At 43.9% G+C, this 18,627-nt stretch overlaps 1 protein-coding gene across 1 annotated transcript in view; it reads right to left on the minus strand.

Moving 5' to 3' along the window:
• THSD7B (thrombospondin type 1 domain containing 7B) overlaps positions 1–18,627 on the minus strand; it is a 714,750-nt gene that overhangs the window by 551,699 nt on the left and 144,424 nt on the right. Inside the window, 2 exon segments of the mRNA XM_040358054.1 lie at positions 973–1,142; positions 13,245–13,431. Coding sequence (XP_040213988.1) covers positions 973–1,114 — 142 coding nt within the window. The 5' untranslated portion in view covers positions 1,115–1,142; positions 13,245–13,431.

Below are 18,627 nucleotides of genomic sequence, written 5' to 3' on the forward strand. Positions count from 1 at the left end.
TACAACGGCACTATAAAGGGGAAGTTCCATTCGGATGGCGGCACCCTTGGGGCTGCTTTTGCTGATTTCGTGTTAGTACTGTAAATGACGATTCAGGCTTTTCAGTCTGTTACTATGTGATGAATGTGCTTACTCCATTCTGAACGCTAGTTTTACCAGAACGAGCGCTCCCGTTTCATAACGACGTTAAAGCCCACACACGACCATTTTTTACAACCTGAAAAACAACAACGTTAAAAACGTCATGAAAAAATAGAGCATGTTCGGAAAAAAATTTGCCCATTTTTTAGATCGTGAGAAATGCTCTGGAGCCCACACACGATTGTTTTTAATGACATTAAAAAAAACTTCATTTTTTAGAACCCGAAAAAAGGTTGTGTGTACGCGGCATCAGTGTGGCACTTCAATTTTGATTCAAACATTGTCTATACATCCTGAGGGTATTGTGATAGTTCCTCGATGCCAGGAAGCTGCCCACAAATCACTCAGATGCCCCACAGGGGTACAATGAGCACAACTTGAAAACATTTCATTTTGAGTACTTCACCAAATGTTATCTTAAGGTTCTAGCACCATAAACTACTATTCGAAGCAATAAACAACCTATCAGACAGGCAGTTCTCAATCTGCCATTGCGCCCGCCACGCCCCCCCCAATAGCAATCCTACACTTCCATGCATTTCTGACTTTGCTTTGACAGGCATCTCACACAAGTAATTGTGGAAACTCAACAGCCAATGAGTAGAAAGTTTTCACATCCCAAAGTTATTATGATAGTTCCCGTAAGCTGCCCACATATCACCCAGTATGTGGGCAGTAGTACTAGAGTATTACTCTAATAATTAATAATAATAATAATAATTAATTAATAATAGCTATTACATTAAGCAAGAAAAAAGAAAGGCAGTTCTCAATGTACCCATAGTGCACTAACATTTGTTTAAAAAGGCATGAAAAGTTGGAAATTTTTACCTGACTTCCAGAAGAAATGTTTGCCTTCTTTTTCCCCCAGATCAGCTCTTACAGGAGGCATTAGTAGAGCCATAAGCAGCAAGTATTTCTGCACATTTGGCCAGGGGCAGAGGCCCGGAGCCTGGTCATGACTGGGAGACATCCTGCCTCTGGATTTCTTCTCTGTTCACCTAGAAGAATAACAAATTGTCAATGTGCCTATCACATTCTAGAACACTTCCAAAACAACCAATCCCAATGATGAAGTTTTGTCAAATCAGACTTCCATTGTGCAGACCCAACTGTTGGTAAAATCGGGGTCTGGTTTGTCACACTTCTGAGGATTTTTAATATTTGATTTAAAACTTTGATTTGATAACGTTGATAAAAATATCAAATAATCTGTTTGTTCAGTGTGCTGTATCATTTAATTTGTTCTCATGAGTCACTTTACACAAACTATTATGCCGCATACACACAATCGTAAATTCCGACAACAAAACCGTGGATTCTTTTCTGACGGAGTGTCGGTTTAAACTTGTGTTGCGTACACACGGTCACACAAATGTTGTCGGAAACTCCGAACGTCAAGAACGCGGTCACGTACAACACTACGACGAGCCGAGAAAAATGAAGTTCAATGATTCCAAGCATGCATTGAATTGATTCAGAGCATGCGTAGGATTTTTTGTGCATCGGAATTGGCTACAGACGATCGGAATTTCCGACTTTTGTTGTCGGAAAATTTGAGAACCAGCTCTCGAATTTTTATTGTTGGAGACTCCGACAGCAAATGTCGGATGGAGCCTACACACGGTTGGAATTTCCGACAAAAAGCTCACATCGAACATTTGTTGTCGGAATTTCCGAACGTGTGTACACGGCATAAGAGTCAGATCAAAAAAAAGTAGCTGAGCAAAAAAAAAACTTTAAAACCAACCTGTACACAGATGTTAAAGAAGAATTCCAGATATAGATTTTACAAGTGGTCCAGCCACTGTACCACTGTAACTATTAGTATACCATACCTGGGTGATGCCCCTGGCAGCTGGAAATCACTGAAGTAAACACTGCTACTTTAGTGATCTCCACTTGCATCTACGTATTGCACTAAACCGCTGGCTGCTGCATTGTGAACACAGGAGATCGGCATTCAGAGAATGCTTTCCATTTTCTGAATGAATGCAAATCGTTCTCCGATTGGACAATGTGGACAGGTGATTTGAGGTGATTGATGTGTTTACTTCAGTGATTTCCATCTTCTAGGGGCATCGGCCAGGTATGGTATATACATAGTGTGACAGTGTGAGACCCTACCACTATGTAAATGGTTTTATGAGTAACACCTTATTCTCAAAGTGGCAGTTTGAGAAGCTCTGGCAGGTTGATTGTGAATGGATTTGTTAGTTCTGAATTGGGGCCGGGAGGTTGAAGGTTCCAAAGAGTATTGGGCGGGACAGAACCTTCAATCTGGTGTCTAGGTTTTGCTGGACTCTTGCAGCCTGTGTGAGGACATGGGTGTGCAGGGTCATTATAAGGCAGATTGTTCTAAAGACACCCGCGTCCCCACGATCAGTCTATCCGATGAGAACGGACCGATGGACCGGTTTCATCGGTTAACCGATGAAGCTGACTGATGGTCTGTCGCGCCTACACACCATCGGTTAAAGAACCGATCGTGTCAGAACGCGGTGACGTAAAACACAACGACGTGCTGAAAAAAAGTTCAATGCTTCCAAGCACTTGATTCTGAGCATCCGTGGATTTTTAACCGATGGTCGTGCCTACTAACGAACGTTTTTGTCCTATCGGTTAGGAATCCATCGGTTAATTTTAAAACAAGTTGCCTTTTTTTTAACCGATAGTTAACTAACCGATGGCACCCACACAAGATCAGTTTTGACCGATGAAAATGGTCCATCAGACCATTCTCATTGGTTTAACCGATCGTGTGTATGCGGCATAAGTTTCCTTTTAATAAAAGTGGGCTACTATAGTTCCTGTCTGCCGTGGATTCACTATATAAATGCATCTACCATGAGAGCTAAACACACCCAGATCATAATAGTTACATTGGTCCAAGTATAACTATGTATAAAATATCCATACCTGGAATTCCTCTTTATCTTAACCCCTACCCACCGGCCGTCCCCCAGCCGTTTAAGGGTTCTAAACACTGGGATACGGAGGCGGGCATTCTGTTCATGTAACTGCTGTGATTGGCAGTCACAGTGGTCACATGATTGGAACCAGTGGTGGCCCGTCCATTAGGGGCGCCGCCCCCTCCCTCCTCACCACCCCCTATATGCATAATGGATAGGTTCATGCAAAGCATGAATCTATTCATGGCCGCCTAGTCCATGAATACAACAGCCAGTTTTTTTTTTTTTTAAGCACCTGATTAGAGCCAGAGGCTCTAATAGCTTCAAAATAGTGTGGGCTCGGGTCGCAGAGGATGCATCCGGAGCCCACCCTCATGTGTTACAACAGCAAATGAATATTCGCTGTTGAAACACTGATCCTCACCCCGACCAATCAGAAGCGGGTGTGAGACCCGTTTTCCAATTGACCGAAAAGAGAAGACTTCCAATTGGCCACTAGGAGGTGGAAGGAAATGGAAGCCGTCGCCACCGTGGTAACCAGGAGAGCAGGGGAAGCCGCCAATGATGGTGTAAGTGCTACCTACCGACCGACTGACAGGGGGGTGTTGGCATGCTGTTTGACGCCCCCCCAATACATTTTTCCATCGGCTGACACTGATTGGAATGCTCCCAATCGCTAGTATGCATCAGAAGCTTTCCGGTAATCTCAGATTCCCGGCTATCAATGGTTCGAATTCTCATGAACGGGAAAGGCGATACAAAAATTCAGCCAGTTCCTGCTGAACCGGCCAAACTTTGGTCCATGTATGGCCAACTTTAGTGATAACTGGAACAACGTTTGTGAGGCACAAAAGGTCAAATCAAGACACCACATCCCATAAAAATATGAACAAGAAAATGGGAGAGGTAACAAGCCCCGGGACTTTAAAGAAGTCGAAATAAATCAAAATAGATATGTTAAAAGACAAGAATTTATTGTTTTGACATATACAAAATTGTTTAAAAAATACATGAGCAAAATTTGGTCCAAAGGGACGCACAAGACTCAAATGAGAGCTACCATGAAACCTGTATGATGAATGCCCATGTTTCGCTCAGTTAGAGCTTCATCAGGAGCACATATCTTTATAGTATGTCCTGTATGTGCTCCTGATGAAGCTATAACCGAGCAAAACATGTTGGGCATTCATCATACAGGTTTCATGGTAGCTCTCGTTTGAGGCTTGTGCGTCCCTTTGGACCAAATTTTGCTCATGTATTTTTTAAACAATTTTGTATATGTCAAAACAATAAATTTTTGTCTTTTAACATATCTATTTTGATTTATTTTGACACCTTTGAAGTCCCGGGGCTTGTTACCCCTCCCATTTTCTTGTTTAGTGATAACTGGGGGAAGGGAGACTGAGGGAATGTCTTCCTCCTGCCTGCAGCAGACTCAGACAAATGTCATTCTTCCATTGTGCCTTTCTGAAGCAGACCTTAACAGACATAGCTAAGCACAGTCACTTGGCTGGAACTGTTTTTTGCATGATAAAAAAATAGTTTTGCTAAAAATTATACTGTTGCTGTGTATTTTGACAAGTCTAGAATTAGCTTTTCCAGAAATGCTAATTTCCTAAAGCTCTGCATTAACAATAACCCTCCAACAGCTTGACATACAAAAATGATTTTCATTCTGTTTTCTTTCAGGACATACCAGGCCTTTGTCTGATAAATTGTTTTAATAAGTAGCCTGCATACATTTTTTTATCACAAGCACCAAAAATGGATAAAGAATACACTTTTAGATGATTTAATACATAACTTATTTTTTTTTTAATTAAACACTACTATAAATATTTTCTCTAAAACATTTTTTATAAAAATCCTGATGATTCTAAATAAGTGTAGGCTTTGATAGATAACTTTGTCGCTTTAACTGAAAATTGCGCGGTCCTGCAACGATGTATCCAAACAAAATTAACATATTTTTTCCCCCACAAATAGAGCTTTATGTTGGTGGTAATTGATCACCTCTGCGGTTTTTATTTTTTGCGCTATAAACAAAAAAAAGCAACAATTGTGTAAAAAAAAAACACAATGGGGATTATTTACGAAAGGAAAATCCACTGCAGTCGCTGTAGATCTAAAGGGGGACATGCAAGGAAAAAAAAAAACAGCATTTGAGCTTGCACATGATTGAATGATAAAATCAGATTTACAGCGACTGCACTTCAGAAGTGCACTTTCAGTGCAATTTCAAGTGCGCTTTGCACTTGTAGTGCAACGTGGATTTAACTTTCGTAAATTACCCTAAATATCTTTTACTTTTTGCTATAATAAATATTCAATTTTTTTTAAAAAACTATTTTTTTCCTCAGTTTAGGCCGATATGTATTCTTCTACATATTTTTTGATAAAAAAAACAAAAAAAAACGCAATAAGTGTATATTGATTGGTTTGAGCAAAATGTATAGGGCCAGATTCACAGAAGAAGTACGCCGGAGTATCTGCTGATACGCCGGCGTACTTTCAAATTTGCCGCGTCGTATCTTTAGTTTGAATCCTCAAACCAAGATACGACGGCTTTTGGCTTCGATCCGACAGGCGTATGGCTTTGTACGCCTTCGGATCGTAGGTGTAATACTTTGGCGCCTGCTGGGTGGAGTTCGCGTCGTTTTCCACGTCGGGTATGCTAATTAGCTTTTTCCAGCGTTTCATGAAGGTAGGCGCGGCCGTCGCATTCTCTTACGTCGTCGCTAGTCGGCTTTTCCCGGCGTATAATTAAAGCTGCTATTTTGTTGCGTATAGATAGACCTGCCATGTTAAAGTATGGCCGTCGTTCCTGCGTTGAATTTTGAATTTTTTTTTTTTTTGCGTAAGTCGTCCGTGAATAGGAAAGGACGTAACTCACGTCGACGTTCAAAAAATCACGTCGGTGCGACGTAATTTCGCGCAAAGCGCGGCGGGAAATTTCAAAACGGAGCATGCGCAGTACGTTCGGCGCGGGAACGCGCCTAATTTAAATGATCCATGCCCCCTACCTGGATCATTTGAATTAGGCCGGCTTGCACCGGAGGGATTTACGCTACGCCGCCGCAACTTTACAGGCAAGTGCTTTGTGAATCAAGCACTTGCCTGTAAAACTTGCGGCAGTGTAACGTAAATGAGGTACGTTACGCCGCCGCTTTTTTACCTGAATCTGGCCCATTACGTCTAGAAAATAGGGGATAGATTTATGGAATTTTTATTATAATTTTTTTTTTACTAGTAATGGTGGTGATCAGCAATTTTTATCGGGACTGCATATTGCGGCGGACAGATCGGACACTTATGACACATTTTTGGGACCATTGACATTTATACAGCGATCAGTGCTATAAAAATGCACTGATTACTGTGTAAATGTCACTGGCATGAAGGGGTTAACACTAGGGGGCGATCAATGGGTTAACTGTGTTCCCAGTGTTGTAGCTGTAGGGGGGATGGGACTAACTAGGAGGAGAGAGAGAGATTGGGGTTCATACTTAGTATGAACACACGATCTGCCTCCTCTCCCCTGAGAGAACCGGATCTGTGTGTTTACACACACAGATCCCGGTTCTTGCTCTGTCGTGAGCATTCGCGGATGCACGACGATCATCGCGTTACTATAAGATAGCTCTTCACAGTATAACATTTATTCACAGACTCCCTTTGAGCCTCACCCGGCATTATCACGTACACCACATGGAGAACCTAACTTCCTGGGGATCTTGTGTTCAGTCCCATGTAAGTAACCATTTCATGACCTTTCCATTTCCCTTCCCTTGATGCTGGGGTTCTTACCAGAGCTTACCAGTATCTGTTTATCTATATCTCCTACAGACCAACGGATGCATCTGTTCCTGATGAAGTGTGTTTACACGAAACGCGTTGACAGAATGCAAACTGTTTTAGTCTATCATCATTGCATAGAATCACTATCCTTGTTACTATTGTCATTTTCCGACACGGAGTACATACTCCTTCATTGGCAACTGGAATGTGCTGCTATTTTGTTTTTAAGGTTATGACTGTTTCGAATATGTAATTTTACAATTTATTGTATGTATTTATGAACTGTACTTTACTCCAATTCACATAATTGGTGGTTTCAATGTATTTCATACAGAGATCGATCTTATACCCTCTGTGTGACAATAAACTCAGTGGCCCTCCACGTATGTTTTATTAATATTTTTTCCTATTCGCCACTTGCCTCATATAAAGTCCCCTTTAAATGTAATTGATTCAGGGATGGAGGCCCATATTACTGTAGCGCTTGGTTGCTACTTGTAACTAACTTCCACCATATCACCAGACCTCCATCTATCACCTCAGAGACAATGAATTTGCATTGGGTTTTTTGTGTGTTTTTTATTGGGGCATATAACTTGGTTGGGGGAAAGGGGGATATGGGATGCCCATAGAACATGTTGCGTCCGCTCTGAACAGTCTTAATGGCTGGCTATGAAATGTGCTGTTACTAGGCCGGAGGTCTGCAGTACCTCTCCCCAGCGGCCTAGTAATTTAGTAGCACGTGACTTGGCGGACTACTGTTGCCAGCAAGTCCGGTCTGCAAATCCTGTGCCCTCAGGCCACATCGATTTGTATACTTTTCCCACAGTCTCTCCTCTGGCCTCGCACCCAGCTCCCCTGGCATACCTCATCCAGAAATCCACTGTGATCCACTCACCGTCCTTTTCCTGCCCCGAGTCCATGATGAAGAACTTTAACTTTAACTCTCCAGCCCCTCTGTTCCAGGACACTCCATCCATGATCGTGTAAGGATGTAGCTCCCTCCCAGCTCTCCGCGATCAGCACAACCCACCCAGATGGGGATGACCTCCTGCTGCTGCCTAATGATCCATTCTCCATATCTTCCGGCCAACTACTCCTCCCCAGGGGGCTGGGACCTGAGCTTATATGGGAGGCCTGCCCCCTGCCAATACCAAGTGGGGATTGGTCAGGGCTCCTCACATGAGCTCCCTGTCACTCCAGACCTGTGCCCTGCCCCTCTTCCAGATCATTCTCCCTGAAAGCAGGGGAGGCGCCCCAGAACTAGAGCACATGTGGTCACACCCACTGCTACACTAACCACTCCCTGCCCCCAAAACAAAACAAGCAGGCCTAGCCTGAAGCATAGGCCTGCCTAAATTTACCTGCACTGACAGTTTCCCTAGCAAAAAATCCTACTCTAGCACCTACCTATTGTAGAGGGTACTACATTACCATATGTACGCTTCATTTAACTTCCCAATTCTTAAATCCCCCCTCTCTTGCACAAGTGTACATAGAAGAATTGATGCTGGTAGTCACACCAAATATTGATTTAATGTAGATTTTCTTCTGTTACCTCACTTTGCATTTTGTAAATTGATAAAAATAAAAAATATAAAAGCATTCTAACAGCATGTCTTCACACCTGTCTAAAACATTTTGCATACTGTATATTTGCTTAAGAAAAATGCAATCAGTGAGACATAATGCTGAAAAATCTATTTTGGGTTTACATAAACTTTAACAGTTATGTGTTGATGAACATTATTGTTAACTTCAATCTAAAATACATCTGCTGCCATTTCAAATGCCAACAATGGGCAGGCAAAGACCTAAACCTGTAAAAGTTGCAAAAAGGACAAGGGGCGGGCAATGCAAAGCGATGGGACAAATCGTATCTGCCAATAGCATGCGAATCTGCATCAGAGCAGCTAACGCGGCTAAGCTTCCCGTAAACAAAAACAGCAATTTAATTACCCTACGCACTAAATAAATTATGTATTTAATCATTCGGTGTGTTCCATCTGCACTCCCCTTAATAAAATCCAATCTAACGTAATTTGTTTCTGATTCATCTGCCTGTAATCTTTATTAGCTCTCTTATTTGGGCTTTAATTTGATGTCTCTGCTACATTATAAAAATATACTGTATATTTAATTTGGTTTAGTGGAGCTAACAACACCCTCATCATGAAAGCAAATGGAGTGAATGCTGAGTATTATAGCGCTATCATCTGATCCACTGGCAATATGGCGGTGGAATTTTGATGATTTCAGTTATTGCATTGCTCAACATTTTGCTAATTACAGTCATGCAAAATGCCTAAAGCTAGAGATTTGAAGAAAGCATAAAACGTTCCACTATGCTAAATGATATAATAAGTAATACGCGGTATATAAAGCGTTTGAGGAATGTGACCATTACACCTATACAAGTTTGTTGGAAATCTCATTTCAAAACCATGAGCCGAGAAATGGATTTAACCCCCGCCTTACGACTATAATGTCCTCCACTTTCCTGGGAAGGCTTTCCATAAGATTTAGGGCCCGGATTCAGATACGAGTTACGACGGCGTATCTCTGGATACGCCGTCGTAACTCTGAGTGTGCGGGGTCGTATCTATGTGACTGATTCTTAGAATCAGTTACGCATAGATTTCCCTAAGATCCGACCGGCGTAAGTCTCTTACGCCGTCGTATCTTAGTTGCATATTTACGCTGGCCGCTAGGTGGCGCTTCCGTAGATTTATGCGAGGAAAATGCAAATTAGGTAGATACGCCGATTCAGAAACGTACGTCCGCCCGGCTAATTTTTTAACGTCGTTTACGTTAGGCTTTTTCCGGCATAAAGTTACCCCTGCTATATGAGGCGTATCCTATGTTAAGTATGGACGTCGGGCCAGCGTCTAATTTTCCGTTGATTACGTTGTTGCGTAAGTCGTTCGCGAATGGGGCTGTACGTAAGTTACGTTCACGTCGAAAGCATTGCCTATTTGCAGCGTAATTTGGAGCATGCGCACTGGGATACGTTCACGGACGGCGCATGCGCCGTTAGCCAAAAATGTAATTTACGTGGGGTCAGCCTTCATTGCCATACAACACGCCCACTGCATGGAGAATTTGAATTCCGTGGGCTTACGCCGGACCACATACGCTACGCCGCCTTAACTTAGGGCGCAAGTTCTTTCTGAATACGGAAATTGCGCCCTAAGTTACGGCGGCGTAATGTATCTGAGATACGTTACGCCCGCCGATAGATACAAAAATTTATCTGAATCCGGGCCTCGGTGTATGGCTGTGCACCTATTTCAATCAGCATTTCAGGTTTATCCCAAAGGTTAGGTAGGCTTGAGGTCAGGGCTCTGTGCAGGCCACTTGAAGTTCTCCACACCAGACTCATGAAACCACGTCTTTATGGATACTCGTGTAAACTGCAAAAGCTCTGCACTAGAAACAAAAGAATCTTTCAGCCTCTACATATATCAAACAAAAGTTATATAAAAAACTGTTACCATAGATACATTTTAACCACTTCAAGACTATGCACTATGTATATATACTTTGCGGCTTTGAAGTGGTTTACTGGGGTTATGTATATCAGCCACAGTCCCGGTTTTGTTTTTTTACAGCCAATGGCTGGCTTTTTCATGTAAACACTCTGAGCTTCTCACAGGGATGCTTTCAGAAGCGGCAGGAGGGGGAGTCCCCCCTCTTGCCACTCGCCGGTGTCTCTTTGGCTTACTGTTTTTGCTGGTTCCCCGAGAAACAAGCCGACGGTGCAGCCCGCTGGTCCCAGAGGCGAACAATGAGTAGATGCTCTTTGATTGGCTATATGGCTAAGGAGGATCGGAGTGAAGTCATAAGGAAACTTCCGGTCCAGGGTGGAAAAACATTTTTGTTAATTTTTTTAAGCCACGTACACACGATTGGACTTCCAGTGGACTTTTCCGTGGATTTTCGTCCGAAAGGCGTTCTACATACACACGGCGCAACATCTTCAGTCAACATTCACCAAACCATGTGGGTTTTCAGCTCTTTACCGCCACCCTTTGGGCAACTTCTGCTATTGTTGTCTGATGTTTAGCATTGGTTCTGAGCATGTGTATTTGTACTTTTGGATTTTAGTTGGATGGATTTGTGTACACACGATCGGATAAACTGACGTAACAGATTTATTGCCAGACAGTGGGTGAGCATGAACAGCCAACATTTGTTTTCGTTAATTCAGCCAACAATTGCCTGATGGAACATACACACGGTCGGATTATCCGACACAACACGTCCATCAGACAATCATGGCCATAAAATTGGATCGTGTGTACGAGGCTTTAAAGCAAAAGATCAAAAAAATTTGTTCTTTTGCTTTTCTTTTTTTCTTTTCTTTTTGACCCCAGATCTCTCCATAAAGAGGACCTGTCATCCTTATTTCTATTACACCTTGTAATAGGAATAAAAATGATAAAATGAGAAAAACACATATGTAATCGGTATTTTCACAACTCATGTGGGGTAGTGCCTCGAACGTTAGAGTGAGAGCAATAATTCTAGTGCTAGACCTCCTCTGTAATGCTAAACAGGTAACCTGTAAGAAAAATTTACAGAGATTTTTAGGTACCGTAGTTTGTCGCCATTCCACGAGCGTGCACAATTTTAAAGTGAAACACACGTTACTCAGCGTAACATCATCTTTTGCATTTAAAAAAAAAAATTGGGCAATGTAGTGATCCCCATATCCCTACTAACTCGCTTTATTATAAAATTATACACAAGGTATTTTTTGTTTTTAAATTTATGAATTTCTATCATAACGAATGACCCGGAAAAAAAAAAGACGTATAAAGCGAAAATTAACAACATTTTTGGCATTGCACATGTCTACTGTCCAATTCCATCCAGGGGGACTTTTCATTTTGGATAGGGTAATAGAAGGTTTAACCCCATCATTTTTTAATTTTTTTTGGCCATCTGTGTAACTTTGGGGAGATTTGCCATCACTTCCTGTCCCTTAGTCAAAACGGGAAGTGAGAAAACAAAATTCCTCCAAAGTGACGGAATACCTTATGGTTACCAATCCTACCACAACTAGCATCCCCATTGGAAGATTTCCCCTCTATTCCTGTTCTAGTGACTATTAAAAATGTGGGATTTCCCTTCATTTTTTTGTGATAATGGTCACCAGGACAAATAGAGAGGGTGAATTTGCCTAACAATGACACAGACAGCAATAAAAACATGACAGGTGTTCAATCATTCTATACTCTATCCAAAACTAAAAAAGTTAAAGCCTAATTATACAATAAATCTTACTTTGCAACACTGATAACTTCACTGCATTGATCATTGGGCCAAATCTTCAAAGGAGATACGCAGGCGGAACTGCTGTTCAGCCTGCGTATCCCTGTGGTTATCTTTGGAAACGATCCTCAGAAGGATTTTTCCAAAGATAGTCAGAAGATCCGACATCTGTAATAGACTTAGGCCCCGTACACACGACAGAGGAACTCGACGTGCTTGGCACGTCGAGTTCCTCGTCGAGTTTTGGGATGAAGCCGCCGAGGAGCTCGGCGGGCCGGCTTCTCCCATAGAAGAGCGAGGACAACGAGAAAATAGAGAACATGTTCTCTATTTTCTCGTCGAGTTCCTCGGCGGCTCCATCGAGCCAAAACTGTACAGACGACAGAGATTCTCGGCAGAATCCGGGTTTTGACCGAGTTTCTCTGCGAATTCTGCCGAGAATCTCTGTCGTGTGTACGAGGCCTCACACTGTCGGATCTTAGGATGCAGTACCGCATCCGCCGCTGGGGGCATTTCGAGTCGAAATGCCGCTTTGCGTATACAAATGAGTACTTAGGCAGATCCACAAAGCTTTTTAGCTTTGTGTTTTCTGCGTAAGTTACGTTTTGCATGCGTAAAATTAGGGATGCTTTTACAAGGCCTAAACTGTTTAGACCTTGTAAAAACAAACCTTTTTTTCGATCGCCGCGTTTTTTTTAAAATTTCGAATTTTTTTTCCTGGCGCGTATTTTTTTTTTTACCCGACGCAACTTTATTGTCCCGTCGCGATCCACAAAGCCCGGCGTAAAGTACGTTCGCACGATGCACGTCGGGAAAAATGACGTCACACGCATGCGCCGAACGTCCGGCGCGGGAGCGCGCCTCATTTGAATAGGAATCGCCCCCTCGATCAGACGACCGCCTTGCGACGGAGGCACTTAAGTTACACGGCGTGTAATTTCTAGGTAAGTGCTTTGTGGATCGGGCACTTAGGTAGAAATTTAACGCCTGTGTAACTTAACTGCTGAAAGTTAAGTTAGGCAGGTTTTTTGAGAATTTGGCCCATTGTCCCTACAGCTTCCCTACAGCTTCAAGCTGCCCTGTCTTGTATCTGCCATATGGAATATGTTAACTTACCCTATATCAGTCTCACAGAAGCATCGCTTGGATTGGTCCTATACACTGGAATAGCACTACGTGATTGGATGTTTGCTATAACTGGTTAAACTTCCCTCGGTTGGGCTCATCACAAGGGTGATCGAAGTATAAAGCAGCTGAACGTCTTCCAAACACTTTGTGCATCACTGTGAAGAGCCGGGTTCACCTACTGTATAAGACAAAAGTCACAATGGTAAGTATTCAATCAGTTTAGGAGGAACACTTATTAGGCATACAAATAAAAGGTTTGTAACTGTCTTGCAAGATTCCTCTTTCTATGTCTCTATATATTTAATGTTGAACTCCATACATATACAAAAGATACACATATATGCAGCTCTGTATCCATTAATACATTATTTTTTTACAGTAAGCAATAAAAATACCCACATTTAAAAAGAAGTATTGGATTTGTATTTCTTTTTTTGAAGCATACTTACTTCGGTGGATGCTGCATCTGTTGCCACTAGCTCTAACACTGAGAAATGAGCAATCAAACACCGCTGATTGCTTGGTTCTCACAGCTCTGTGAGCAAAGAGCTGCTAACTGTCAGTCACCAGCTCTCTGCTCTGACCCCCCCCCCCCACTCAATGGAGCATTGGGCTGTGGAGGGGGGCGGGAGCGGCTGGCTCAGGCTCTCAGTAGCTTGCTAAGAGGCTGAGCCGGCTGCCAGTCCAGGGATCTGGGCGGATCCCCACCATGTGATCACGATCCTTCCTGAGCCTGGACCGGTTCTGTGAACGCTAGCAGACAGCGGACTTCAGCCCACTGCTTGCTGAAAACGGGTCACAGGCGTGCAGAATGAAATGCACACCTGTGATGTACAGGAGAGGTACAGTCAAACAAGCTTTGTCTGTATTTCTCCTTTAACCTTGTATCGGTGTCTTGCAATCCCTTGTACAATAGAGCTCAGAGACTGGGGAGAGAGAGCTAGCACATGGAGAGAGCATGAAAAATTCTTCCAAAACTTTCCATGTCTCTACAATGAAAATAACGTTTATACTCGTACAATAAAGGTGTGGGAATGCAAAATGGGCATTCAAATGTTGGAAGGCTCTGGATGGAGCTTGGTGTCACTGTAGGGGACTGTGGAATGGGTTATAGAACTCTTCAGCAGACTGGGTGGCCCTGTAGAGCAGGGGTCTCCAAACTGCGGCCCGGGGGCCGAATGCGGCCCTTTCATTGCCTTTATCCGGCCCTTGGGACACTAATCCACCCACTCATATGAGACACTAGTCTGACATCCAACACCAACAATGGAGCACCATTTCTTCTACTGACACCAATAATGGAGCACAATTACTCCCTATATTACCAAAGATGGGGCATTATTCCTCCCAATCTAATACCAAATGTGGTGAGGTTTACTCCTACTGATGCCAGAAATATTTCCACTCCCGCTGGCCATCGATCCTATAGTCTGAAGGACGGTAAACCGGCCCTTTGTTTAGAAAGTATGAAGACCCCTGCTGTAGAGGAAGAGGTTGGAGGCACTGTAAGACACTGTTGGAAGTTGGGTGTACTATGAGGGACTGGAGGCTCTGCAGCAAGCTAGGGGGCACTGTGGGAGGCTAATTGGCACTTTAAAACCTTTTGGATTGTGTTGGAGGCTGAGAGCTATCAGGGGGTCTGAAGGCACTGCGGGCCAGTATGGGAGGTCGGGGGGAGCACTATGGAGGCTGGGAAGCATGGGAGGAAGTGATGAGATGTGCAGCTAGCTGGAAGCCTGAGATAAGGGAAACCACAACCTTGCAGTTGCCCTTTGCCTTGTGGTAAAGAATCACTGATCTAGGATATGTATGTAATAGTCTCTAAGACCCTGTGCCTTGTGCCAAGGATGGGCGCTGGAAGTCAGGTATGTTTCCCAATTATTTGGGTTGTGGTCCTTTTATGGGGGACAAATTAGACATTTTTTGGGTACACATGGATTCTCAGTAATGCATTATGAATGGTTCCAGGGTAGCCCAGTTGGAGAGGAAATTACTGATTTACAATTCTCTCAGGATTGGTAAGTCCAGAATTCAGAGGCTCTGAGAGACTTTGGGTGAAAAAGAGTCTCCAATCATCACTAAAGGGACTCTGGTCTTAAAAAAGGTTAACTTGTGGCAGTGGAGACCTGAAAAGGAACAGAAAGGAACCAAAACTTGTCTATGAGGTGTTGTAGAGTAGCTCACAGCTGTAAGAAAATGTGGACTGTCGGATGACTAATGCCCCGTACACACGATTGGTTTTCCTGGCTGTAAAAAGTCAGCCGGGAAAACCAAGGGGAAAGCCGAGAACCTGCTCGGCAGCTTTTTTCCCCTACGCACGGCCAGTTTTCCTGGCAGAAAAACTGCCATGAGAGCTTTGGCCGGGAATCCCGGCCGTGTGTATTTTCCACCGCAGTGTTTCCTATGGGAAAAAGACCGCCGGGAATCCCGGCAGGAAAAAAGAAAACATGTTCTCATATTTACTGTACCGCCAGGATTCCCGGCAGTTTTCCTGACAGGAAAACTGCCATGGAGCATACACACGGCCAGTTTTCCCGGTCAAAAGCTGTCATGGCAGTTTTCCCGACGTGAAAAATGGTCGTGTGTACGAGGCATTAGGCTGAGCTCCTGCAGGTTTTCCTGTACCCTGAAGCAAATGGGAACCTTAACCCAGGCGTGGGACTGGTATACTGGCGGTGAGCCTTAATTATTGTTTTCAATATAACAGAAATATGGACTGTTTGTATTTGTTTTGCCGAGAAAAGCAGTTATTTTTATCATTCATATTTTTATTACATTTTTGAAGGTGCATAAACAAAGATCGTCATTATTTTTCTGATTTTGAAGGAACAATAAAGACTAATCTTTTACAAATGGCCGTTTGGTGATCCCAGGCTCCCCTAATTACAATATAAATATATTTGTGTTCTCATCTTTTTCTGTACCTATCCTTCAAATGTATTTAAATTGTTGTATCCTTTTTTCTTTTGAATTTTGTATCCTGTATTTATCATAAAAAAATTTGGGGGAAAAAAACAAGCTAAAAATGTGAAGACTATGGCCCGGATTCACAAAGCACTTACGCCGACGTATAACAAGTTACGCCGACGTAAGTGCAAATGTGCGCCGTCGTATCTGTGCGCCAGACCCACAAACAGATATGCGCCTAAAAACAGGCTACACCCCGCCGACGTATCTTGCTTACGCCGGCGTAGGGTGGGCATACATTTAGGCTGGGTGCATGGTGCCGCTCCCATTGATTAGCCATTCAAACATGCAAATGAGGGAAATACGGCCATTCACGAACCTCCGTGCGCCCGACGTAGGCTACGCGAGGTGCGCGTAAGTTGTACGTCCGGCGTAAAGTTATTCCCTATAAAGGAGGCGCAACCCAGCAGCAGACATGCAAAGGTCTTCACCATGGAACACAAGCTGGCGTATTTTACGTTGGACGTGTGTCTGGCTGGGCGTAGGTTACGTTCACGCCGTACGAAGTGATCCTGCGTAGTTTAGGCAGTTGTTCCGACGTGGTTGTGAGCATGCGCAGGGGGATGCGTCCACGTCACGGCGCATGCGCAGTTCGTAATACGTATCTGTCTGGCGCTCGGCCCATCATTTGCATGGGGTCACGCCTCATTTGCATGGGTCACACCCACTTCCACCTACGCCTGCCTACGCCTTTGAATCCTACGCCACGCTGACGCAGCGTTGGGAGCACTGGCTTGCTGAATGCAGTGCTTGCCTCTCCGCGCTGCGTCGACGTGGCGTACGGTGTTTGCGTTACGGCGGCGTAATGTGCGCCCACCTCTCTGTGAATCTGGGCCTATACCTTCCTTAAAAATGATGAAACAGAAAAGTGTTGTTGCCTTTAGAATGTGCAGTTTTGTAAGGCCCCGTACACACGACCAAACATGTATGCTGAAACTGGTCCGCGGACCAGTTTCAGCATACATGTTCGGTCGTGTGTAGGTGCGAGCGGGCCGAATTCCAGCAAACATTTGCCCGCCGGGCCTTTTCCCAGCAGACAAATATTCCTGGACGTGTTTTAAAACCGTCCGCTGGAATCCTGCCCGCTCGGACATGTACGGTCGTCAGTACAGACCTACCGTACATGTCCGAGCGCCCGCCGTCCCTCGCATGCGTGGAATGACTTTGACGCATGCGTGGAAGCCTTTAAATGGCAGGCCCGCCCACGTCGCCGCGCCATCGCCGCGTCATCGTCGCGGCGACGACGCGGACAAGCCCCGCGTATTGTTTACGCGCGGACTTCTGTACGATGGTTAGTACAGCCATCGTACAGAAGCCCTCTGGCAGGCATGTACGGTGAAAACGGTCCGACGGACTGGTTTCATCGTACATGTTTGCCCGTGTTAAGAGGAAAAAAATCAGAAACGGCTCCTGAAAACAAAAATCCTATTTCCCCTTTAAATTCAGCTGCTTTGCAGCAGATGTGGGATCCGAAATGTATCGCTTTGCTTTTATTCAATTATCAGCTCTTTCCGCCTCTTAATAGAACATATTTTGAACAAACAGTTTTGTTGACTCTTGAGATGTGTCAAACTGCAGCGCCAACAACGAGACGTACTCGGCTAAGTCAGCAGTGTGAACAGGCCCTAATTGAGATGCTGTAAAGCCAGGAGATAGTCAGGGATAATGGACGCCTCAGGGGCAATTATAGAAGTTAATGTGTCAGTTTTTTTCCTTGGCAAATAAAACGCTTTCTCATACTTGTTTTAAAGTCTTCCCGTGTCGTGACGGCGCTCGGGTGACGGATATTTCTGCATCCGATTCTAATCTACCGGCATTAAAACAGAAATCCACACACGCCGAGGATAGAAGGAGAACATTTGTTATTCGACATTTCTCGATCAGCAGATTAAACTGCAGAATGGAATTATATTAAGTGCCGGAATACTTCAGTAGTAAATAAATGCTGTAACCTTAGAAGACCAGAAAGAGTGATGCGGTTACTATTATTTTAGACCAAGCTTTCCAAACAAATAGCCAGTTTACTGTCCTTCAGACTTTAGGGGAGCTGGACTGTGGCAAGTGGGGGTAGAAAATGTCCTGGTGTCAGCGGGAATAAACCGTGCCCCATCTTTGGTATTAGAGGGGGGAATAGTGCCCCATTATTGGCATCATTAGAAGGATGGGTTGAGGAAAGGGCGCTGTACTGGGAGGGATGGATGGGTATAGAACTTTGTGGTGGGGAAAGGTGAAGGAAGTTGAGGGGGATGCTAGGGGGTTACAGATAGAGCTCTGTACTGGGAAGGGGGTTTGTTTTTGGTTGTATACTGGCTTGTGTATTACCCATCCCTGAGCCCTGCACAATTTGCAACCTGAGCAATTTGCACTCCTGAGTACTACGTGATACACACTACTGAGCCCTGCA

The sequence above is a fragment of the Rana temporaria genome, chromosome 6 (assembly GCF_905171775.1).
Source record: "Rana temporaria chromosome 6, aRanTem1.1, whole genome shotgun sequence".
Taxonomy (NCBI): Eukaryota; Metazoa; Chordata; class Amphibia; order Anura; family Ranidae; genus Rana; species Rana temporaria.